The following is a 26,547-nucleotide window of genomic DNA, read 5'->3' on the forward strand; positions in this document are numbered from 1 at the left end:
AGTTCAACCTTTTCTAATCATTATTGCTCTAGAGAGTCCAGATAATTGTGCTGCACTGGTTTTGAAAGTTAACATCTGGAAATTAGATGACCTTAGATGGAACACACCATTTACAGTCAATAATGGCAATTTACCATAGGGAATACATTGTTTTTAACAGTTTTAACAGTTATAGCGCCACCTATAGTCCGATCTCAATGAAACTTTGCATGCTTGTTAATGATGTCATTTTTATGTTTTTTTATGTTATAGCGCTAACTAGTGTTTGATTGTCGCTATTTTTTTTTACTGTGACCTCAGATTTAACTCATACATATGTCTATCGAGTTTGGTGCAGATATCTAATTTACTTCTGGAGTTACTCATTACTTTTAATGAGTCTGTACAAATTGCGTAATATGTGTTTACAAAATTTAAAAAAAAAAATGCATTGCATGTCTTTGCACACATGTTCTGTAGATCTGCGATTTATAGTTACATCTTCCGATGGCTCATTGACGGATCCATGGACGTATCATGTTCTGTGCACTGTGACCCCAGCGTGTGTCGCATGTTATGACATCAAAAGCTGCGTCATTTGACCATGCGTTTGACTCCCATTTGACTCCTTCTGTTCCTTCTAATCGTTATTTTCTTTTTACCATTGCTTCATTCTATCAATTTTTTCTAGTTTATACACTCGCAAATACAAGCACATTCACACACACAAACACAAATTTAATTATTTTATATTTATTTTATTATTAATTGTTCTGACAGGGTGTATTTATTTTATATTTTAACCAATTCAATGTTTCAATCAATATACAAAAGCAAAATGGTATCTGTTTGATCACAAATGTAATTGAATATTTTACATGGCATTTTTATCCCCCCTTTTTTTTGAATGAGTGTAAAAATGAGTGTATCTTAAAAACTAATTTATGTAAACAGTTCAAATCAATTCTGTATAGTTTTTAATTGTTTTATGCACATTTTCCACATTGACAAGTTTACGGTTGACATTTATCATTTGTATTGAATAAAATATGTGGAAATGTTTTTTTTTATTTTTTTAGTTTATTCCACTTTTGAGATATTTATCTACTTTCTATTGATTATTTACAAACATAACCTTCAAATTGGGACAGTAAGGATTATTTTGATGTATGGCATTTGAAAATGCTCAAAAGAATGACAGCACAGCATGTAAAAATACAAAGATACACTCTAGTGGAATTGTTCTATGGCAGGTCATAAAGGGTTAATATTATATTATTTATCATAAATATTATTTCATAATAAATAGATTTGAGCGTTTGTTTGTTAGCCAATGCTGAAAACTGTTTAAAAAGATTAAAAATGTCTAATTCTGTTGCTCTCTCTAGTGGACAACATGGTTCTATATAAACTGTTGAAATGAATGACAAGAAATTCGTTTTTTTAACTTATATCTCGGAATTAAAAAACTGAAAAAATCGGAAACTCAGACTTTAGATAGTGTTCAATGAGCCCTCTTGAAAACCATCCTGGTGTTGCTGAGTAATTTAGCCAGGAGCTGTCAGTTGAAATGCATATCTTTGTCGGCTTATGTCTTGGGAATGCCTGGGTTAAATAACAACATACTCGAATCGAAGCTTTTTTTAGACCTTTTAAAAGCCTTTAACAAATTGAACGACAGAAAACACCATTGTGCAAGCTGCCTAAATTAATTTATATTGAATAGATACACTCCCATTCCTGTCTTTTGAGTATATAGCCCCCAAATCATGAAACATAAACACAAACATAATGAACACCTTTAATGTAATAAACTGCACCTGTGGTTATTACGACGTAGTGACATCATGTTGTGAAATTGAGGGTAACTGACTAAAAAATCCCAGGACCAGTTAGTAATCATACATTTGGAAATATTAATAGGCCTATATTTAGCTATGAAAAGTGAAATTAGTTTTGATGAGAGGTTTAGCATTTGTTTAGATTTGGTTTGATATTTTGTTCTAATGCAATTAAATTCTCTAATTCCATTAAATGCCAAGCTAACCTTATTCTTTTCTGTTTCATCACTTTAAGAACATGAACATGTATTAATAAAGTAAACAAGGTCAGTTTTGATTTCATGTTCACCTTAACAAAATCAAATAATCCATGAGTATGTGTGAAAAAGGTTAACACTTGCTCTTTTGCCTGTAATCTAAACTTATACAGTCATATGAGCTATGGTATAATGGTCTTATTAATCAAACCTCATTTCTTTTTCTTTTCATATGGAGTCATATTTTGATATTCAGGTTTGTACAGTTCAGGATTTTATTTATGCTTATTTCTGCATGTCTTCATACTATAAGACCCCAGCTACTTCTAATCGATAAATATTGAGAGACCCGTTGTTTTTGATACATTTATTGTTTGCATTTCTGTTTAAGAATGACATCACAAGCTTAAAGAGGATACACTAGCTTTTTTCAAGTATACAGGAGACAATTGTGCTTAACATAACTAAGCTTTGATGCTAACAAATTAAAGGGTTAGTTCACCCAAAAATGAAAATTCTGTCATTATTTACTCACTTTTTGATGAAACTTAACTTAACTTAAGAGCTTTCCGACCCTTTGACGCTTCAAAAAGTTCATAAAGAGATCGTAAAACTAATCCATATGAATTAAGCAATTTTATGAAGAGACATGAATGCTTTGTGCAAGAAACATAATTTACCATTATAACACAAATATAAATCCCCAACACATGTTCACGCAACGTTTGTTCTCGTGAATGGGCGTTGGAGATTAATATTTTTAAAAACAAAGCACTCGCATTGCTTCATAAAATTTTGGTTAAAATACTTCAGGTCACATCATGAATTACTTTTATGATGCCTTTACTACCTTTCTGGGGCTTGAGAGTGGTAGTTGTCAATGGAGGGACAGAAACCTCATTAAAAAGATCTTCATTTGTGTTCTGAAGATGAACTAAAGTCTTACTGGTTTGGATCAGCATGAGTAAATGATGACAGAATTTTCATTTTTGGGTGAACTAACCCTTTAAGATGATGAAACAGACAAATGTCATCGCTTAAAGCTCATGAAAACAGTGCAAAGAATAATTAAGTGTGCTTTCTATGCTTGCAGGCGTAATACACTGTACAGGCTCATGGTTGGTAGGTTGATGCACAAGCTCCCATTGCTGAGGGTGGGCATTGAGGCCCAGAGTCCCCAGAGCTGGCTGATGAAGAAGCAGACTGACTTGGCCCTTGGTACCTTGAGGAGGAAGAAAAGAGCAAGGTTTAAATGTGGAAAAGTTTTAGCTTTCTGTGTAACAGCTGAATTATGTACATATGTGTATATGTATACATGCAGGGTACTCACCACGATCTAGCTTTCATGACCCGTGATGCAGTCGACTTCTTTCTATAATGGACAAAGTCACGAATCAAGTCTTGGGTTCTTATATCTGACCTCTGAAGATCCAAGGGCACCATGGTTGGTGGAGAAATGTCCAGCTCCAGAAGCATGATGTTCTCAGCCTGTGCCAACAAAAGATATTTTTGAGTAGTTCACTTTTGCTGACCTTGAACCATTTGGTTCCCATTGAAGTCCATTATATGGAGAAAAATCCTGGAATGTTTTCATCAAAAATGTATTTTCGACTGAATAAAGAATGACAGGGATATCTTGGATGACATGGGGGTGAGTAAATTATCAGCAAAAGTTTTTTTTTATTTATTTTTTTTTTTTTTATATATATATATATATATATATACACTACAGTTCTGAAGTTTAGGTTCCGTACATTTGTATTTTTTATTGATCAAAAGTGACAGTAAAGACATTTATCATGTTACAAAAGAGTTCAATTTCAAATTAAGAAATTTTACATAATATTAAGAAATGTTTTGAGTACCAAATCAGCATATTAGAATGATTTCTGAAGGATTATGTGACACTGTGCTCAGCTTTGCCATCACAGTTATTTTAAATTGTAATAATACTTCACAATATTACTATTTTTACTTTGATCAAGTATATGCAGCCTTGATGAGCATAAGAAAAACATAAAAAATGTACTGACCCCAAACTTTTGATTGGTAATGTCTTTTTTAAAATTCACTAAAATATTTTTATTATCATAAAATGCTAATATTTTATTTCATAATGATTGAACGTTTTAAAAATTGAGCTCTGTATAATACCAACCCTATATCTAGAAGGAGACCCCGTAGCCACGGCAACTTGAGCATACTGACTAATTGGTCTCTTGTATCCCACTACAGAAGTTGGCCTTCGTCGAACAAGAGGGGAGTTACTGGAAAATGAGAGAAAACACAACATCATAAGATAAGAATATCATCCTCGTGGTCCTGTAATGTTTGGAACAATGTTGTTCTTTCACTTACTTTTCTGAGGGGAGAAGAGGTAAGACTTTCCACTGGTCTTCCTCGCTATCAAAGTGGAGACGATTTATGATCTTATTCTTTTCCTCTGGAGGAATGAAGTTCTCAATGATCAGATTTCTGGGAAAAATACGAAGAGACAAGTGACACAATCGAAACCACCAGGAGAGGAGCTTTGTCGTTTTTGTAGTTTATTTCAGGACAAAACTGAGGACAGGTGGAACGTACTTGAATTTCATCTCTCTAGTCAGCTCATTCATTGTCTGCTCCAGTTCTTGCCTCATTGTGACATGTTCATTGATGATATCGCCAATCTCAGACCTCACTAACTGCAGCTTACTGTAAAACTGAGAAGAACAACCAATTCAGTGTTGACTGGCCTGAAATGAAGACATTAGTTCTTATATTTCACTAAACTATAAGACATACAGTACCTGCTGTAATATATGAAACAGGGTTTATACAATGCGCAGAACTGAAAATATAGCCGTTACAAACATCATGTTAAAAAAGTGCATTAGAAACTGTGCAATGAAATGAATGAACAGGTCCTTTGAAAATGCTAATCTGATCAAAAAAACTGAGCGATAAAACACAAGCTAAATAAGCAATCTAAAGTGAGCATGTTATGCCTGATATAGATCCATACCATGTTGGGTTCTGGAATTAAAAACACTGGATTTTGAACGATAACTTGTTATAAACCTTTAAAGACAGACGTACTGTAAGCTACAAGGTTGCTATGGTATTTGCTTCTGCTGAAGGGTTAGGGTTAGCACCTCAGCTCATTTTAAAAATAATCGTGTTTAACAGTGGTATTCCTGGTTTAAAAAAACTACATTACCCATGATGCTCTACAATTAAACAAATCAGAGTCAACATGTGCCAAAATAGCTCTTAAGCTCCGCCCACTGAAGCATTACAAATTATGTAATCGTGTTGTTCTCTCTACGCTCTCAAAATACTGAAATATTTGTATATTTTGCAATAAACATAAAATATAGTTTTTATTCATAATCAAGATTTGTAAATGAGTAGTGCATGTAAATGAGTAGCGTGTAAATAAGTAGCCTAATACCCCACTTGTGAAAGAAAGGTGATTAGGATGATGCAAGGTGATGAAAGCGGATGTTAGCAAGTGGCTAAATGGGAATACAGAAGTTGTCTGGGACTTTAAACGTCTTCATGTCGAACAGGAAAACTCATCTACGCAGTGTCATTTTGTTTACATTCACACTTACAGATTTTAAATAAAGATTGAAAGAGCTGTAGGAAGCTTAGTTGTGACACTGAAGTCATGTGACCATTGTGTAGTTCATTTATAGCATTACTTTAGCTTTTTACTAAACACGATTGTACTTGGGCTATCTTTAATGAACAAAACGTCTAAGAATCATAAACTTGTGTTGGTCACAGACCTTTTTTCTGCAACAATCAAAAAGCCAATAGAAAAATCCTATTGGCTTTTTGTCGAGGGAACCAGGGTGATATGCGATTACATTGTCCAACTTGTAACATGACAAGTTACCAAATAAATGAATAATTGGGTTTAAAATGATTTTAACCAAATTGATTGAATTATGGGAGGAAACAGACTATGAAGTGATAAGAAAGATACTAGCACAGTCTGTTTACAGTTTAGCAGTCATTTTAGACAAGAAAGATATATGACTGCAGATTGCAATGAATGCCTAATCAGGATTGAGTATTCATTACAGTTTATATGTTGCAATTGTGACTTTATAACTCCAAATCGCGAGTTTATATCACATAAAAGTCGCTTTTTTTTAACTCTGTGGTGAAAATGAGCTTCCATATAGTGTGGAGATGAATTGTGACCTTACACACCTTTCTTAGTTTCTTAGTCTTAAACTCCACCTCTTGCTGTAGAGTGGAGAACGTCTCTTTCAGTTCAATCGTCTCTTCATCTTGATCAAACATCAGCTGCTGCATCTCTCTTTCCTGCCTATCCTAGAAGGATTTATAAAAACACATATGAGATTCTGATACTGTAAAAATATTGTTGGATTAACTTAAAAAAATGAAGTAACCTGGTTGCCTCAAAACTTTAAGTTCATTGAAATTGAAAAATTGAGTTAATACAATGAAGGAGATTGATTTAATAATCAGAAAGTCAAAATGTATGTTATCTGAACCACATAAATGATCTAAGTTGATTTGACAAGAAAAAAACATTTTTTTTACAGTGTGAGGATATTTAAATGACTATGTATTATAATTAGGACTGTGCAAAAATTAATTGTGATTAATCGCATCGAAAATAAAAGTCTGTGTTTACATAAATATATTTGTGTGTGCTGTATATAATTATTTTGTATATAACATGCATGTATATATTTAAGAAAATGTGTTATTCATATATAAAATATTTATATAATATAGATTATGTATTTATATATATATATATATATATATATATATATATATATATATACAGAATTTAAGCGCAAATAATTCTTAAATATATACATGCATGCATAGGTATTTATATATACAGACTAATTATATACAGCACACAAATATATTATGTAAACACAGACTTTTATTTTGGATGCGATTAATCGCAATTAATTTTTGCACAGCCCTAATTATAATCTAAAATATGTATATGTCTAGTACAGTTACCTGTTCAGCAATCTCCTGCCTCGTCAGTTCCAGCATTCTCTGCTGTTCATTGGTATGGTCAATGATGTTTTTCCCTCCAACCAGAAGCTTACTTTCCATAGCCTACAAAAAAAAAAAAAAAAAAACGTGGCACACAGTAATGATGTGATTTATGAATGATATGGTGTATCATTTTCATGAAAAGTCTTGTGGAAATTACTAACCTTGTATTTTTCAATAATAATTTCCATAGCTTGTTGCTCCTTCAGCAACTCTTCCACAGTCTTTACTTTCTTGTCTACCGTGCCAAGTTTCCTGCTAATATCTGACATGTAACTGGCGGACGTCTTGGCCATCTGCTGCTTCCACCAATATTCCTCCACACTCTCCTCCCGAACCGTCTCAACGACCCCCACCTCTCCATCTCTCGGAGTTTCCACCTCTCCGCTACTCATACTCCTCGTAATCCTCATACTGTTTCTCCTCTTTCTCCTCCTTTCCTTTGCCAGCATCCCTCGTTCCTCGAGCTGCGACTTTAGGCGGGCTATTTCCTCTTGGAACTCACGGAGCAGGGCGTCTTTGGGGTCCTCGTTGATCTTTGGCTTGTTCTTGATGTTCTTTGCTCTGTTGGCGTACCTCAGTGTGGTGAGAGTCTCATCGTAGTGGCACGAAGCTGGTCCAATGGTGGCCACCATGACGGTTTTAGCGTTGCCTCCGAGGGAGTCCTGCAACAGCCGGGTGAGTTTGGAATCCCGATAGGGGACATGGGTACTCTTCTCATCCACCAAAGCCGAAATAACATTTCCAAGAGCGGAAAGAGACAAGTTTATCTTCGTGGCCTCTTTAAACCTTCGTCCCTGCACACCTGTTTTGCTTTGCCGCTCACTGCCCGCGAGGTCCACCATGTTTAACTTTCCGACACGAATGTGGTCCTTACCATCAATGCCCATTTCGCTGCATTCAATGGTTATGACGAAAATCGCATGAGATCTGGAGCTCCGCTCGTTCATTTTGGTGAATCCGACAGATCTCGATTGGTTCCCCAAGTTCATGACATGTTCAATCTCCTTTATGTTCTTAGTCACCACACTCGAGAGATCTTTGACATAGACGCCCAAGTCTGGATTTTCCTTGATCTCCATTTTTTTATTGTTGTCCTTGCAGAGGAGGTCTCGTATCTCTTCTTGATATATTTCGAAGTAAGACACTCTCACGAGATACTGTTGGTTCTGAGATCTAGATATGTGAGTGAAAATATGCTGAAATGAATTTGGGATGACTCCCCTCGTCTCGGGGTTCGTGGGCACACCTTCCATTGTATACGTCTTGCCAGTGCCAGTTTGCCCATAAGCAAATATAGTTCCGTTGAACCCGTGCAAAACAGAGTCAATTAGAGGTTTGCATGCATAGTCATATAAGTCGTATTGTTTTGAACAGACGTCATAGACAGCATCAAACGTGAATGTTTTGACGAGGCTTCCGGATGATTTGGGGTTACGCACGCTCACCTGTCCCAGTCTGACATCTACTTCAACAATTCTTTCTCGATTCATCGCCTCTTCCTTCTTGTTTAAAGGGCGGCACCGCACCACCACCTTAACCGCCTCGGATTTTTTGCCAATCGACATGGAGCGTGGACGCAATAGGCTATTTCTCTTCATCATTTTTGTGATCAAGTCTTTACGTCTTTATGTTATGGAAGCAACGAACGGTTAAATAAAATGCGCACATTCATATGCAGGCTACAGATGCGCGTTTGAATACAGCAAAATGTAAGTCCGTCACATGAAAAAGTGAGCGCAGATCATCTTGGTCCAATGCCATCGTTACATTCCGCTCATGCATCGTGCCTCGCGCATCTCCTCTTAGTCTCCAGCTCTGGCTGCACAGTGCACTGCACACGCCCTGCTCCTCACAGACAATAGGCAGAGCGCGCTCACAGGCGGCGTGATGCTGATAGGTAGAGAGCGTGTTTTCTCTCTGCGTGAGGTGTGTGACGCATTCGGTGTGGGTTATAATTATTCAATAAGATTACCGGTGATTACGTTATTAGAAGTAATATAGCACAATCATTGTAAATGGCTTAAACAGTTTCTTCAATAATTAGGTTATTTGACTAATAACCTTCATGATTGTTTTGTTTGAGACTTCAAGCCCTTTGATAGCTTAAAAACATATTTAGGATAAGACTGGTTGGCCTACTATTAGGAAAAAATGGCAACTATGAATTTTACCGTATACTCAATGATGAGGATACGTACAAGCCTTATATGGCTTTTTTGTGTGTATGTGAGTGTGTGTGAGATGTTAATATACGGGCCTTAAGTGGCCACCCACAATATTTGATCTAGCCTATTATATTATCAGGACATCTCGTGTGTGTGTGTGTGTGTGTGTGTGTGTGTGTGTGTGTGTGTGTGTGTGTGTGTGTGTGTGTGTGTGTGTGTGTGTGTGTGTGTGGCCTGGTAAACCCTACATTATGGGGACAAAAAAGGCCCCCAAAAGGTTGCAATATCCAAAATACTTGTCTTTGTGGGGATATTTTTGATCCCCATGAGAAAAACATCATACATCAGACTAGTGATGTTTTTTTGAAATTACATGTAATATAAAAATACAGAAAGTTTTCTGTGATGGGTAGGTTTAGGGGGTAGAATACAGTTACAGTATGAAATTATTATTTCTATATGGAAAGTCCTGATTTAGCCTACATCTGAAAGAAATTAATATGTCTGTGTGTAGAAGCAACATGTTAAAAGAAATGATTAAAAATTGCAATTGTAATATTTTTTTACTATTGTATAATTTTATTATTTTCTTCTATAGGCCTACAGCAATAGTGTCCGTGTCTGCCAAAATAAAATATAGGCCTAGTCAATCTATTGCAAAATACTAAAGTGATTCATAATTACAACACTTAGAAGTTTATGGGTTGCCTAAGGCTAATCTTTCTTTAGACCTATTACTTAATTTCTTTTGTATAATTTTTGCACACCTTGGAGTAATTTACTTTAATTTGCACTGATTGCTATGATTTGCATTGTTTGACCGACAGCAGAATGTGTTCTCACTGACCATGTGACTCCGACTCCTGCATACAGTTATTCGGCCAATGGGGACGCATGGGCACTGCGCGTCCCCGCTCAGACCGTGTGGAGAAGTTTACCGGTCCGGGTGCAAAGTCTCAAGTTTCGTTTAACTTCTCCTGGAGATTGACGAGCGTCTTTTATTCAATCTCCAGTCTATGGCGGCCGGTGTTTCTCTCTAATAAGCATGAATGAATGTTTCGCTGCGCTGAATTCTTTAGTGCGTCGCGCAACTGATAATTCGCGAGTTGCCAATAGCAACAGCAAATTTACGCGTTTATTTTCAACATTAATCTCTTGTTTATGACAAGCGTTCATTCCATAGACATCTAAACCCGTTTTTGTATGTTATTATACAAGACTGTTCGCGAATATAAATATAATTGTATTTGCCGTTGAAGACAAAATGGGTTTTGGACAGAACCGTGTGCGTTTGATGTGCATGCTGTCTTTAACGTTTATGTTTTTCATTGTTGAAGTTGTGGTAAGCAGGATAACAGCATCTCTCGCAATGCTGTCAGACTCTTTTCATATGCTGTCGGATGTAATAGCATTGGTAGTGGCTTTTATTGCCGTGAGTTTTGCAGAGACAACTCAAACTACAAGTAAAAACACGTTCGGATGGATCCGCGCAGAAGTGATGGGAGCTTTAGTGAACGCCGTGTTTTTGACGGCTCTTTGCTTCACTATTCTGTTGGAAGCCGTCGAGCGCTGCACTCTCCCTCATGAGATCGAGAATCCACGAGTGGTCATTTGGGTTGGCGTTGCTGGTCTACTGGTCAATGTACTTGGTCTTTTTCTGTTCCACGGACACGCAGGGTTTGGAGGGCACGGGCACTCTCATGGTGGTCACTCTCATCGGGGACACGGACACTCTCATGGTCACAACACAAAAAGCAGACATTATGAAAAGTCAAAGGCGCATAAAGAGGAACACAATCTTATGATAAACAGCAGCAGTTCTCAAGGAGATCAAACTTCTGATCTGAAATCAGGTAGGTTAAAATAAAATTAACCTTTGTAAAATAATAATATATATTTATATTAATAAAGCCTATGCTTTTTCATTATAAATGTATTAAAAAAGAAAGAAAAAAGTCACTTTTATTTTATTTTAATACAGGAAAATGCTTAAGAGTCTTTGATTGGATCATTATTGCAGTGTTTATTTTGTTTCGCTTGGCAACAGTTCTTCTATCCCTAACTGATGGAGGATAGCTTTTAATTTCTTAATCAACCATGTAGGAAGACACATCATTGAAAAACAGCTCTTGATGAAGTAACATCACAGGTTTATTTCCATAAAGAGGTGTATTATTTTTTTGGTCAAGATCTTGTATTGACGATAAAAGAATTTAAGGTCTGCTGGATTCAGAGGTGCCAATTCATGTGTGAAAATGATTATTCATGCTCCCTCCCAACTATTCTTTCACAATTTTAGCCTAATGAATCTTGGCTTTGTCATTTTGGAATATGGCCATGATGTGTCTTCCTACATGGTTGTTTAAAAAATGAAAGTATACACACTTCATCAATCAATGTTAAAAAAAAAAAATGCTAGAAACATAATAATCACTTATAACCTCTTAAGAATTTGCCTATAAATCCAAACAGTGAATTTTTTAAAACTTTTTTTGGTTGGGCAGTGTAATATAACACATACAAAAGCATATAACACATAGATACAAAAGGGTTCTCACAGTCTTGGAAAACCTGGAAATATTGGGGAATTTTAATTTTTTTATTGTCATAAAAACAAAAACATGGGAATTAATAAAAGCTAAACAGTTCTGGAAAATCTTTAAATATCAAAAGTATGATTTCGAGGCCTGGAAGATTCATCAAAATGTACAATATCTTAAAAAGCGTATGGAAATGTTTATAGTATTTGTGTAGCTATTTTGTTGTTAAATCTGTATCCAGACATCACACACGACTGGAAAAGTAATGGGAAAAACATGGAAATTAAGAAAGTGTGGCAACCCTGATATAAAAGTCATGACATTTTTTGTTGTTTTTATAGTAGTTGCCTCTTTTTAATATTTTTTTGTATTGTTAAAAAAATATGATAAGCATTTAAATTATAGCATATAAAATATTTTCCTCTTCGTCTTTATTTTTATGATCACTTTGCGGTCTTTCTTTTTCAGACAGCCTGAACATCAGAATCACAGCCAACGGCTCATCGGAGGACCTGGATCGCAGTTCTGACTCCCAGTTGAACATGCGTGGCGTGTTTCTGCACGTCCTTGGCGATGCATTAGGTTCTGTCATTGTGGTAGTCAACGCCTTGATTTTCACTTTTGTGTGGACGCCATGCCAAAGTGACGAAATCTGTTTCAACCCCTGCCATAGCACCCACTTGACTGAACATCAACATGTTAACACCACAGTCCTGCTGAGCATCTCCAAACCGCACGACAGGACCCCAAGAACCGTATCTGTAGCCGGACCATGCTGGGTGCTTTATCTGGACCCAATGCTATGTCTCATAATGGTGTGTATTTTGCTCTACACAACTTTTCCTCTCCTAAAGGAGTCGGCTCTGATCCTCCTACAAACGGTACCCAAACAGATCGATCTGCCCAAGCTGAATGGGAAACTCCGGAGCCTGGATGGTGTTATAGCCGTTCATGAACTGCACATCTGGCAGCTGGCTGGGTCTCGCATTATTGCAACCGCTCACATCAAATGCGCTGATCCAGCTACTTACATGGACATAGCCAAACGCATTAAAGACATTTTCCATGATGAAGACATCCATGCTACTACTGTTCAGCCAGAGTTTTCTTCCATTTCGGAAGGATCTGGTGACTCCCAGTGTGAGCTTTCCTGTCAAAGTCGATGCAAACCCAAACTATGTTGTAATCCGACTAAAAGGGCTAAGCCAGAGTCGGAGCTGACCAAGATTAAAGAAAAGACCTGCAGGCACGCTGTCGGACGGGCCGATCAGAAGGAAGTGGAGGAAACCGTACATAGCACAGAGATGGAATCAACAGTTTAGGTCAAGAGTGACATTAAATTCTATGAGTTGCACAAGACCACTTGCTCACAGTCGCAGGAAATGTGGGAGATTAGGGCAATTGTTTGGATTATTTCAAATCTACTTATATGTTGGTTTTGTCGAACCCAACAACATTAGATTCCATGCTGTGTTCTGGATATAAACATATGTATAAAACAACAGAATACAATTTTTTCATATTATGTTTCTTGGTTCTTATTGCTGGCTAGATATATATGAAAGGGTACGTTATGTATTTACAAATAAAGTTATATTAATGCATATTAAAAGCAGATATTTATTTTTCATATGTATTACACTATAATCTATTTATTATAATTATCATGCACTTTTTCCAGCCAATAGAGGCGTATAGTAGTTGGTAAAAGTGATGCCTGGACGGAGGGGATTGGTTTGGGGAAGTTTGATTAAACCATCAAAATATGAGGAAAATATTTTATATTTTAAAGATGTGGATACACTGTTAAAAAATATTGTTGGTTTAACTTAAAAATGAATGAACCTGGTTGCCTTAAAATTTTAAGTTAATTGAAATGGAAAAATTAAGTTAATACAATGAAAGAGATTGATTTAATTAACAGAAACTCAAACTATTATGTTATCTGATTCTGAACTACATAAGTTGATTTGACAAAAGAAAAAATATTGTGATTACAAATCATGAAAATATTTTTTTACGCAAGATGACAATAAAATATTCAAGTTAGATTTTAACCTAAACATTTTGAAACATATTTGTGGATTATTTTTAAAATAAATTACCCACATAAATATATACCGTAATGCTGTATTATATTTTAAACTTATTTTATTTTCTCTTATCTTCTCTAAATTCACCAAGACCACAATATTTTTATTACATGAATGTTATAGGATGTTTTTTGTCATGTAAAGTGTAATTTCTTCCCTATGTGATGTTCCTAGATATTTCCAAATGTAAGGGCTTCACGTACAAGAAAAAATGTAAAAAAAAAAAAAATGATTTTGTCTGTCAGAAATTGATTGGATGGTTGGATTGCTGTGGTTTCCTATTGGTCGATCTCATGCCAGTGACAGGTTGCCCCGCCCTCACACCAGTAAGCACGCAAGACCGGCGGTTTACATGGGCACATGAATTAAAAAACATAATGATGTTAACAGATAAATCATGCTATATTCCATTAAAAAGTCTATTTTGATTTCATGGTGACTTTAAACAGATGCAGTCAGTGTTGTCCTCTCACACAAAATGGCAGCTTGTTCCTTGCACAGCTGTACAAACAGATAATGTCTTGAATGGACATTGGAACTACACTCGCACATGAGCACACAATCACTGTGATAAGTATTTAGTGACTATGTAGAATTCTTTAAATAGATTTCTACTCTTGTATGGCCATATGATGGATCAGGGGATGTTTGTTGAGAAACAACAGTATTGGGATAAGGGTGGGGAGCACTTAATGAGGACAGTGATGCAATCAGTAAAGCAGTGTATGGGGCCCTGTTTCAAAACAATGGAGAATGGTTCTTATTCAGTCATTGCATAGTCTTCAAATCAATTCTCTATAGGATAAGAGACCTGATGCGTGTCTACTATTGTAACAATTAATAATTGACTGACTGTTATTGACAGTTATTTAGCCAGTTTTTTGCTTTTTAAGTAGGTTAAATGTGAAAGTTAAGTGAAGTTCAGTTAAACCCATTGGCTGTTGAACTGAGAGTATGATGAAGGGGCTGGGGATGACAGAGCTTATCATGTGAGAATGGTCCCGAGTTCAGATGGAACGTACAAGGAAAGTACAAGCCTTACAATGAGACCACTGTAACACACAATAACAAAATATAAAGATGAAAATATAACAGTTCAATAATAACGTATCATTTTTTATGTTGCTTCCCAGTTAACACACAACAAACAAGCTGGTCATATTTTGCTGATATGAATTAACTTATTGTCAACACACAGGGGTTGGGAAATGAAACGGAAACACTTGGTTTTAGACCACAATTAGTATGGTGTACAGAATTTGTCTTGGGAATGACAGATACAAGTCTCTCATAGTGTCCAGAGGGATGTTTAGCCATACCTCTTCCAGAACAATAATGGCCAGGACACAGTGTCCTCCAAAGTACCCTAAAGTGGCTCAAAACTACTTCGATCTGTTAAATGTGCAGGCCATGGGAGATGTTCAACTTAATTTTCATCTTCATCAAACCATTCTGTCACAAGTTTTGCTATGTGTCTTTACCATTAATGCATGGTCTTCCAGAATGGTTCTGTAGTCCCTACAGTCCCAGTAGGGAATGCCATGATATTACAGCCCAAACCATTATTGATCACTTTGGAAACCTCTTTGGGGCTTCACCGCACCATAACTGCATGGATATGGGAAAGACATGTTTCACATGTTTCCACAGCCCAAGATTTGCACAGTTGGCTCCAATGAAACTGAGATTTGGCATTGGCATGAGTGACAAAAGGTTTGGCTATAGCAGCTTGACCATGAAGATTGACTTGTGGAAACAGCACAGGGTTGAGTCGAGGTGCGCTTATTCTGCAGTAATTTTTGTGTTTGTGTGGATACAGTCTTGTGAATTGAGTTGTAGAATCCGAAATTAAATCTCTTCATCATAAGTGATCAAGTCTCTTTAGAAAATTTGGACTAAACCGCTCGATTCATATAGTTTTACGATCTAGCCATGAACTTAAACGTCAAAGTGGTATTGCGTAGTTGTCAATAGAGGGACAGAAAGCTCTCAGATTTCATCAAAAAGATCTTCATTTGTGTTCTGAAGATGAACGAAAGTCTTACGGGTTTGGAAGGACATGAGGGCGAGTAATTAATGATAGAATTTTCATTTTGGGGTGAACTGTGCCTTTAATGCAAACGCGTTTGCCATCTTGTGGATGCATGTCACAGTGCAGGTTTCCAAACAACTGTGGTGATGTTTAGAGAATTGCAACAGATTGCATATTATAGTTAATTTATTTGACTTCAAATAAAATAAAAGTTAGGGTAAATGAAATAAAATAAGATATAAAAAATTCAAACTTATTTTAGTTTCTTTTTTTAGTTGTTTAATTTCTTATTTGCGTAAACATGTAAAGGGGTCCAAAATGCAGGTGTTGCCGAGTTTGTCTAATTTGATGCACAATTACATTTTTAGCATAACAAATTCAGTAAAATAGTTCAATGGAAAATGTACACTTCTAAATATGTTAGTCACTATTTTGAAATTTCTCTATTTTTATTTTATTTAAACCCACAACAACAACAGAACCCATAATATAATGATTTACTATCTGAGTTTGGTGGATTGGATGTGTTCAGCGGGTTTCTGAAATACTCCTCCTCCAGTCTTCCGCCTGCTGTCTGTCATTACACACATTGACCTCCAAACATGGCCGGCGTACGAGCCCTCGGTTCCCTCTCCAGACTCACAACCAGAAGATATACCCTCTTTCCAGGTAACGTTACTTCACACCTCTACAATCTTCCCTTAAATGATTCCACATCCCTATTGCATTTCGCTTTAACACTTGCGTAAATAAACTACTGTGCAGACAGAGTCACCAGTCACACTTCACTGAAGTAGCTTAGCTCACCTGCTAATTTACTCAAGGTCTAGTGATCAATGTTTTGTGACTGTTTTAAGTTTCTCGCGCGCAGTTACTCTACTGCAACGTGTAACGAAACGTACACGTCTATCAATTCTGTTTTAATTTAACTTAATTTAGTTAACAGTAGAGTTAACCGAGTGTCATGTTGTTCCCATTCAATAAATATAGCTAATGCTGGCCATTATCTTATAATGCATGAAGACATTTTTTAAATGAATATTTGGTGTATAGAATAATTTTAACGTTTTTAATAATCGCTAACGCGTAGCTGTTGTCTCTGCTGTTGAAAACTGGTTCAATCGAGGTTGCTTTAATGATATCTGGTAATACATCATCCTGCGTCTATAAGGATTTTTGTTAAATTATGGCTAATATGTCAGATTTGTTTATAGAGAGGCTTTGTATTTAGTTCATTATGTTTTCATCATTATTGAGAGGTGCATGACATTAACATTATGGTTGTAGTGTAGGTTACAAGGAAACTAGGTTAAAGTTCATACTACTGCAGTCATGTCCTCTAACGTTACAGGCCTGTCTACATTCTGCTGTGTGTAATATATCTTCACTGTCTTCCTACTTAGCCTGATATGACCCTCACTGGTTAGAGATTGTTTTATATTAGGTATTAGCCTATGATGACTTCACTTTCTGTGAACCTTCACATCACTATTGATTTTTTTTTTCCACTCAATAAAGGTGTCAGCAGGCGGACATTTAAAGTTGCTGCTTGTATGATGGGTAAAGTGTTTTTATATTTTATGAACTGAAAGTTATTTTATATATGATGTTTTTTTATGATATCAGTTATTTAATGTATTGCATGCTTTTCAATATTTCCTCAGCTCGTACACACGTAAACTATGAGGTCAAAGGAGATGTAGCTGTGATCCGAGTGAATGATCCCAATGCAAAGGTAATAGTTGTCTCAGCAGCCACGTTGATGCATTCAAATGATATCATAATATATAAATGTGTTTTTTGCAATGTCTAGGTCAACACACTGTCTATTCAAATGCAAAAAGAGATGACAGAAGTTATTGATGAGATTTTGGGCAACAATGCTGTCCAGGGTGTCGTTCTCATCTCATCCAAACCCGGTAGCTTCATCGCGGGGGCAGACATTAGGTCAGTATCAGAATTTGGTAACACTTTATTTTAGGGTCCAATTCTCATTATTAACTACAGTAGTTGTTTATTAAGCATGCCATGCATATTACTAGAATACTGCCAGTTTATTAGTACTTATAAAGCACATTATAATGCCTTATTCTGCATGACCATACTCTACATTCCTTAACCCACTCAATCCCTAAACTTAAAAACTAACTTACTGACTATTAATAAGCAGTAAATGGGAGTTGAAGAAAAAGTCATAGTTAACCTAAACTAAAGTGTGACCCAGAATTCATAATGTGTGTTATTATTGGTGGTTATGGTCATCATCATTATCAAATACGGTGCTGATATCTTACCCGTTATTTTTTTGTACCATGTATTTAGCATGATTCAGGCCTGTAAGACTGCAGAGGAGGTCACTGGCCTTTCTCAGGAGGGCCAGAGGATGTTTGAGAAGATTGAGAAATCTCCTAAGCCCATTGTCGCTGCCATTAATGGATCGTGTCTTGGTGGAGGCTTAGAGGTATTCATTCATGTTCATCTCTCTTCCTCCATGATGCGAACAATAAATTATGCAATAATTAAACAAAACATTTGCCGACAATACAAAATTTATATTGTATTTTATGTGTTTGTATATAGTTTGCCATCGCCTGTCAGTACAGAATAGCCACCAAGAGTAAGAAGACAGTTCTGGGTGTACCTGAGGTCATGCTCGGCCTTCTGCCTGGAGCTGGAGGAACTCAGAGACTGCCCAAAATGGTCCGTAATATGCCAGAGACACATTTAATAATTATTCTTTTTTAAATGAATCTTCACGTCTCAAGCGTGTTTGTTTTTACACCTTTGCTTTTATGTAGCTTGGTCTTCCCAGTGCTTTTGATATGATGCTAACGGGAAGGAACATCCGTGCAGATAAAGCCAAGAAAATGGGACTGGTTGACCAGCTGGTGGATACTCTTGGTAAAACGTTTTGTGTGTGTATATATGAAGAGTTCAGATGCAAAAGCCTCTAAGTGCCATTTGAAATTTTCTTCTAGAATGATCATTTTTATCAAACTTGTATATTTAAGTTCAGTGATTTCACTTAAATGGCAATGATAATTACCTATTAATTGTTATTTAAGTGAAATTACTGAACTGAAATATACAAGTTTGATAAAAATCATCATTAAAGAGGAAAATTTCAAATGGCATTTAGAGGCTTTTGCATCTGAACTCTTCATATATATATATATATATATATATATATATATATATAAAACATAGAATAAAAAAGATTCAAGATTCTTTGGTGAATAGAAGTGTTCAAAAGAACAATGTATTTGAAATATATATTTTTTGTAACAACAAAAAAGTCTTGTCAGTTTTAAAAAAAAAATTATAATTGTATTGCATTCATGCTGAATAAAAGTATTAATTTCTTAAAATTAAAAACAGGACCTGGACTGAAGAGTCCAGAAGAGAGGACTATTGAATACTTGGAGGAAGTAGCTGTGGAAGCTGCCAGAGGCCTTGCTAACAAGAAAATCTCACTCACCAAACCAAAGGGCTTAATGCAGAGTGAGTATTTGCAATAGTCGACTGCTAGACCGTTTTAGATTTAAAATGATTTAGGCACAAGTTATTTAGACTTTTGCTTTATTTTTTGAATTGGTATACACCATTTTTTTCCCTGCAGAAATTCAAGACTACATCATGAGTTACCCGTTTGTGAGACAACAGATCTACAAAACAGTTGAGAAGAAGGTCATGAAACAGACCAAGGGACTGTACCCTGCACCACTGAAAATAATTGAGGTTTGATTCTGTGCTCAAAGGAGTTATCATAAATGATAGTAGAAATAGCTTGTATTGAGTTGATACCCGTTTGTTTTGTCTTTCAGAGTGTGAAGGCTGGTGTTGAACAGGGTCTGACTGCAGGTTACCTGGCTGAGTCACAGGTGCTGTGAAAATGTGGAAACTGTATTATCGTACAACTAGGGCTGCCCCCTACCAAAGAATTTTTGCAGACGACTCATAGTCGATCATTTAAGCCATTAGTCAACTAGTTGCACGTTTATGATATTAATTTAATCACTTAAATATACACTTACCGGCCACTTTGTTAGGCTCACTTTGCTAGTAACGGGTTGCAACCACAGAACTGCCTTTACTCTTCATAGCGTAGATTCATCAAGGTGCTGGAAACATTCCTCAGAGATTTTGGTCCATATTGACATTATAGCATTGGGCAGACTTGTCTGATTCTGTACGTTTTCCCTTCCGTTATGTAAACGGCCCCCAAAGCTCTTCTCATCAACTAACGTTTGGTCGACTATTAGGGGGCGGCCTTTGAACACTTGATCTAATTCTGAATTATTCCACTTGACTACACTTGGAATCTCTTGTTTTTCTCCCCAAATCTTCACTTGCATCTCTGAGCTGGTGAATTTTTGCAGGAGAATTAGAACTTAAACTTTTTAAAAAGAAATAATTTTGAATTATCTGCTAATATTCATTTAGTTGCATTTGGTAACTGCGAACGATAATGTTTAGGGCTGTGAAAATAAGCATCCAAAATAAAAGTTTGTGTTTACATAATATTTGTGTGTGTAGTGTGTGTGATTATTTTGTATATAAAAATACACACATGCATGGATATATTGTGTTATTAATATATCAAATATTTATATTAACGTTTAATATTAATTTTGTTTAAATGTATAAAGTATATACATGCAAATATTTCTTAAATATATACATGCATGTGTGTGTATTTCAAATATACAAAATAATTATACACGCATATATTATGTAAACACAAACTTTTATTTTGGATGCGATTAATCGTTAATCGTAATCACAGCCCTAGTCATGTTATGCATGTAGCATAATAATCTAATTATGCACTTTTTTTTTTCCATTACAGAATTTTGGCAAGTTAGCCATGACCTCCGAGAGTAAAGCACTTATTGGCCTTTACTACGGTCAGGTCGCATGCAAAAAGAATCGATTCGGAACCCCTGAAAAGGAAGTAAAGTATGTACTTTCTTTGTCTATTACTATATGTAAATAATATGAGGGAAATTTACAGTTACTGCAATTTATAAGCAGCAACTGAAGTGTTTTATTTCCTGTAGAATTGTAAATCATTTTTCTTGCATACTGATTTTCTGTTTTTAGAACACTTGCCGTTTTGGGAGCTGGTTTGATGGGTGCTGGCATTGCTCAAGTGTCTTTAGATAAAGGCGCTCACATTATTCTTAAGGACACCACACTGGAGGGACTCAGTCGTGGAGAGCAGCAGGTCTATAAAGGGTGAGGATTAAATATACTGAAACTAGAGTTGTGTGTCAATTAAAATACAGTAAATCACCTTTTGAAAGTAAATTGATACTTCAAATACAGATTTTATCAATTACACCAGTTAAAAATATTTGTAATTGAATCATTTATTCAAGAGATTTGTTCAAAAATGCTGATTCATCTAGTAATAATACAAGTTTATTCTTTGTGTGTCATTGAATCATTCATTCAAACCGTTTTATTATTTATTTTTATTTATTCACTCAAACTAATAGAACATTTTTAAATAGACTGTTGAAATGAACATTTTGTCAGAACCTCTAGTAAAATAAATAACATTTTATTTTGTTTTGTTTAGTTAATTGTGAACCCTATATTAAACAGAAACATTTTGATTCTCAATTTATCCAGAATTTAGCAACTCTATCTAAGGGACCGTTTACACGACACTGTTTTCAACTAAAATTGAGAAACTTTTTATGCGTTTTGGCTGTTCATTTATACAACAATGGCGTTTTGAGGGCCTGAAAACGCAAACTTCCGAAAACGGGTTTCAAAGTGCAAATTTTCAAAAACGTTACGGTTATCGTCTCTGTGTAAACTATAAAAACGCAAATTTGTGAAAATGGAAAATGGTGACGTCATGCATATGCGAATTACATATTCAGTCTATTGATACAGAATACAGCATTTTTGTGGATCCGTGTGATCGGGGATCATTTTGACAATGATTTCATCTGTTAAAAAAAAAAAAAACGTAAAGGAAAACGTTTCCATTTTTAATATATTATTGACATGTGAATGTGCCCTGAAATAATAGATTAAAAATGACAAATAGACCAAACCGTAACCAAAGTTAAAGCTGCTTTGACGTTTTTCCCTTATTATTTATTTTTATGTTTAGTATTTAAAATAAAAAATAATTCTATTTTTATATTTTATTTCAGGCTAAATGACAAAACTAAGAAGAAGAACATAACATCTTTCGAAAGGGACAGTATTCTGTCCAACCTAACGGCACAGCTAGACTACAATGGCTTTAATAAAGCCGACATGGTCATTGAAGCCGTTTTTGAGGATCTGAGCATCAAACACAAAGTCCTAAAAGAAGTTGAAGCAGTAAGTTAATATAAAACAGGATTGAGATTTCCAACTCTTCTAAATAAATAAACTTTTGATGATAACATATTTTGTCATTGCAGGTGATTCCTCCACATTGTATATTTGCCACCAACACATCTGCTTTACCAATCAAAGAAATAGCAGCTGTGAGCAAGCGACCTGATAAGGTAAAAACCTTTAAAGACTTCTTGACCAGCATGTTAGAGAGTTTGAGATCATCTCAAATTTGTTATTGTGTTTTGTTTCAGGTAATTGGGATGCACTACTTTTCTCCAGTTGACAAGATGCAGCTCCTGGAAATCATCACCACTGATAAAACCTCCAAGGACACAACAGCCTCAGCGGTGGCGGTCGGCCTGAAGCAAGGCAAAGTTATTATCGTCGTTGGGGTGAGACTCTGCATATTCTTCCATCAGTCCAGAAAACACGTTTTACAGATCAACAATCCATTCAAATAAATGGGATTGAGTGGCTAATTGCAGTGTTTGTCTTCAGGACGGACCAGGATTCTACACAACCAGATGTTTAGGTCCCATGTTAGCGGAGGCAGTGCGTGTATTGCAGGTTTGAATTATTCATTTCCATCTGCTGTTAAAGTGTTTATGTGCAAAAATCAGGCTATGGTGACGTTCTACATGGAAACACACCTGATATACAGATCATGATTTTGTTCTCTACATACAGGAAAATGCTGACCCCAAGAAGCTGGACTCCCTGACCAAAAGTTTTGGCTTCCCTGTGGGTGCTGTTACCCTGGTTGATGAAGTGGGCATTGATGTGGCAGCTCATGTGAACGAAGACCTCAGCAAGGCCTTCGGCTCCAGATTTGGAGGGGGAAATGTTGAGGTCTTTAAGACCATGGTGGAAAAAGGATTCAAAGGTACATTCTTTAGCTTAAGCAAAAGCACAATTAAGCTTTGACGCGTATGTGTACAGCCAAATGCATAGCCTTTCAAAGTAGGCCCTGTTTTGATAGCATGCACGAAAAGTTTCATTATTGACCTGTTGTGCTTTCATCAGTTTAGTTACAACCAAGGCACGGGTTGCATTAAAAATTGGCAATGTAAAAGCTTGGGAACCGAACCTGAGTTGGTTTGAGTTTAGCTGTGCTGGAACTCTGGTGTAATTTGTGTGAATGAGAAAGATGCGACATGAACAGAAAATAAAAATATTTAATGATGATTATCCTGTATAGTATATACAGATGACCAAATATAATGCTGAAATTAATGTTGTATGGACCATTTAGGTAAAATATGGTCTGAAAAATCTACAAAAATCTATTTTGAAATGGAAAATGTGCAGGAACCCTGCAGGAATGATCAAAATGTTCAATTGATTTGTACTGTTGTTTAAAAAAACGCTAAATGTTCAGCTTACAACATCTCTCAGTAGACAAAAGAACTTCATGATCTCTGGCAATTCAGTATGGCGTCTACCCTGATTAATTCTGTTCTTTGGGTTTATTGACATTAACATGTTCAGTATAATTGCCATAAAATATTTCTTTTCAATTATCACAATTTAGGCCGGAAGTCGGGCAAGGGCTGCTTCATCTACCAGCCAGGACTTAAAAGCAGAGATGTGAACCCAGAAGCTCTGGAGATTTTGGAAACATTCAAGCTGCCGCAAAATGCTGCAGTGTAAGTTGCTCAGACTGTAGATGTAGTTTAATTCGTAAAATGGCTTCTAAGGATAATGCTTAGTTTATCATCCAGTAAACCGTATTTCTGCTCATCACTGCTTCTTTCTGTCGCTTTACCCAGATCTTCAGACTCAGATATACAGTACAGGCTGGTGTCTCGTTTTGTGAATGAGGCTGTTCTGTGTCTACAAGAGGGCATCCTTGCCAATCCAGTGGAGGGTGACATTGGGGCAGTGTTCGGTCTTGGCTTTCCACCCTGCCTTGGAGGTGAGATTCTAATATCTTGATTCACTCTTTGGATTTTTTCTTGAACTTTTCCTTTAAAAACCGTCATTTTCAGATTAAAGGTGCTATACTGTATGTATTTGTTTTGACTGTACTAAAGCATAAACATACCATAATATGTTTGCAGATATTTAGGAAACATTCAAAGTTCACATACTTGTTTCTATGAAAAACAATGTTACAGCCAGTTATTCTGTGACAGAATGTCTGTTTTTGTTTTGGACCGTGTGACCCCGCCCACCACCAATTTACCCAATAGAGTGCAACAGTTTTTCAGAGGCGCTGGTTCCAAAAGTTTTTTTTTGAAATTTGTTTTTCCCATAGGGAGTTCAAAATAGTCTTTGTTAGAGAGTTATAAGAGATGAGCCAAGTCAATCAGCTACGAGTTGAATCCCAACATTACAACAAAAAAACAAAACAAAGGTAAAAGACTGTGTACTTTAGTAAGGGAAAGAACTACAATCCCATTAAGCATTGCGAACGATGCATTGCTATTGAATTAAAAATGACAGAAAAGGTGTTGCATCGTGTGAGAGATTATTTGCTCCAAGTGAGAATGTTCGTGTGAAACTGAGCACAGTAATGTTGTTTTCAATAAAAAAACATTTGCACAAAGTAAGCCGATCCACTTTTCCATGTTAATAAGAGCATAAAAAATGAGAAAAAAATAATGGGACGAAAAGAAATCAAGAGACATTTAGAATAGATAAAAATGTCAGATTAATTGCGACTAATCACGAGTAAACTATGACATTAATGCGATTAATCACGATTAAATATTTGAATCGTTTGACAGCACTACAAAATATACATGTTAAATATACACATGTATACATGTTATATAAGGATTTATATAGAGGAGAGCATATAGAGATCGACTCGATAACTTCATTAGCAGTGTGCTTCATGGGAGTGGGCGGAGCTAAAGAGCTATTTCTGTAGAGCATCATGGGTTCGGATGCCACTGTTAAACACGATTATTTAAAAAAATAAACTGAAATAATGTGGGCTGATGGCTTCAGCAGAAGCAAACATGGGTTAACAGTTGCACAGCAGGTCTGTCTCTAAATGTTTATAAGTTATCGTTCAAAATCGAATTTTTAATTTAGAGTTTTAACTTCCGGAACCCAACTGTTGCACTCTATTGTACTTCGACACCCCGTGTCGCCAGTTGGCAGAAAACACCGCGTATTGCAGCCATGGAAACCAGCAAAAGAACTTGGTCAGAGATCGTAGATTCTGCCCAACCTAAAAAGCCTTGGCATCCATCTAAAAAGCTCTATGACCAGAGGCATATTAAAACTCGTATAAATTAACTCGTTGCTTCCATTGCCGATTGTGTTGGATTTCCTCAATCCGGCAACCATTGTGAGCGAGGAGATGGTGGGGAAATATGACTCCAATTTTTTGAATTTGGACTGCAGTACCCATTTTAACCACTACTAGCTGTCAAATATTTCCTACTGCACCTTTAAGGTATATCAGCATTCAGTCCTTTCATTATGTGAATTGTCAATGCAGGGCCCTTCAGGTTTGTGGACTCCTTTGGTGCAGACAAACTTGTGGCGAAGATGAGAAGGTTCGAGGATGTCTATGGGAACCACTTTACTCCTTGTCAGCTGCTGCTTGATCACGCCAAGGATCCAAGCAAGAAATTCCACAAGTGACTTCAGCCGTCATGTGCCATTACGACTTCATAGAAGTTTCAGAGATTTAAGTGAAAAACAAGCGATTGATTGTGCACTTAAAGCAAGAGTTCAGAATATCAAGGGCCTTATTTGTTCCTTGTCAAGGCAATAACAATTTAACCCCCCGCCCCCCCGGAAGATGCCATGTACATGACTAATATTCAGGTAGACTTTGGCCAAGTGATAGCCTTCAACTAAATTAAACTATTTAGTTTTTGGGTTGTGTTTGTATATTAATGAACTCTTTTGGTGAATTTGTTTTCTAATGGTTTTGCACAAGTAAAATGTTCAGGCAGAGACATCAGGCACGTTCCATTACAGTCTGGGTGTCAAAGGAAAAACCCTAATGTATAGTCCGAAAGCACTTGTCTGTAAAATAATTTTTCATTTCAGCAAGCTTCTGTACTTGCACACAATCTCTCTCTGGACATAGAATGTGGCCTCAGAAAAAAAATATGTCAATGAATTAAATGAAATGTTAAAGTCTTCTGTGGTTTATGGTGTTTTTATTGACTCTGGGTCTGGAGACGGGTACATCAACGTCTCCAAACTGTTCATTTCTAGTTTACCCCAGACTAAGAATAAGGAGCATAACAATTGGGGGTTCGCCAATCGCCCGGGATCAGCAGCACATGTCTGTAATCTGTTCTGTACAAACAACGGAGCGAAAAAGAAACAAAGAAAACAATCA

The 26,547-nt window shown here is 36.2% G+C and overlaps 3 protein-coding genes across 3 annotated transcripts; 2 read left to right on the forward strand and 1 right to left on the reverse strand.

Annotated features, from left to right (window-relative positions):
* Window positions 1-2,369: 2,369 nt before the first annotated feature.
* On the reverse strand, window positions 2,370-8,872 carry kif3cb (kinesin family member 3Cb). Its single transcript, XM_039667559.2, has 8 exons — window positions 7,222-8,872; window positions 7,019-7,120; window positions 6,221-6,343; window positions 4,601-4,719; window positions 4,376-4,492; window positions 4,176-4,284; window positions 3,348-3,505; window positions 2,370-3,239 (listed from the first exon to the last, which is right to left on the reverse strand). The coding sequence occupies exons 1-8, from the start codon at window positions 8,659-8,661 to the stop codon at window positions 3,131-3,133; spliced, it is 2,277 nt and encodes a 758-aa protein (XP_039523493.2). The 5' UTR covers window positions 8,662-8,872; the 3' UTR covers window positions 2,370-3,130.
* Window positions 8,873-8,885: 13 nt separating this feature from the next.
* Window positions 8,886-13,365, forward strand: slc30a1b (solute carrier family 30 member 1b). The gene is made up of 2 exons (XM_039667569.2): window positions 8,886-11,078; window positions 12,234-13,365. Exons 1-2 carry the CDS (start codon window positions 10,490-10,492, stop codon window positions 13,085-13,087), a joined length of 1,443 nt encoding a protein of 480 aa, XP_039523503.2. The 5' UTR covers window positions 8,886-10,489; the 3' UTR covers window positions 13,088-13,365.
* A 3,039-nt stretch (window positions 13,366-16,404) lies between these two features.
* Window positions 16,405-26,342, forward strand: hadhab (hydroxyacyl-CoA dehydrogenase trifunctional multienzyme complex subunit alpha b). The gene is made up of 20 exons (XM_039667549.2): window positions 16,405-16,559; window positions 17,409-17,450; window positions 17,555-17,625; window positions 17,704-17,837; window positions 18,213-18,351; window positions 18,471-18,590; window positions 18,689-18,791; window positions 19,269-19,391; window positions 19,510-19,628; window positions 19,715-19,771; window positions 20,740-20,849; window positions 20,994-21,128; window positions 22,064-22,235; window positions 22,319-22,405; window positions 22,487-22,627; window positions 22,734-22,802; window positions 22,923-23,118; window positions 23,767-23,881; window positions 24,005-24,150; window positions 25,690-26,342. The coding sequence occupies exons 1-20, from the start codon at window positions 16,493-16,495 to the stop codon at window positions 25,833-25,835; spliced, it is 2,292 nt and encodes a 763-aa protein (XP_039523483.1). The 5' UTR covers window positions 16,405-16,492; the 3' UTR covers window positions 25,836-26,342.
* Window positions 26,343-26,547: the final 205 nt, after the last annotated feature.

The sequence above is a fragment of the Pimephales promelas genome, chromosome 15 (assembly GCF_988280905.1).
Source record: "Pimephales promelas chromosome 15, fPimPro1.hap1.1, whole genome shotgun sequence".
In the NCBI taxonomy this organism is placed as follows: domain Eukaryota; kingdom Metazoa; phylum Chordata; class Actinopteri; order Cypriniformes; family Leuciscidae; genus Pimephales; species Pimephales promelas.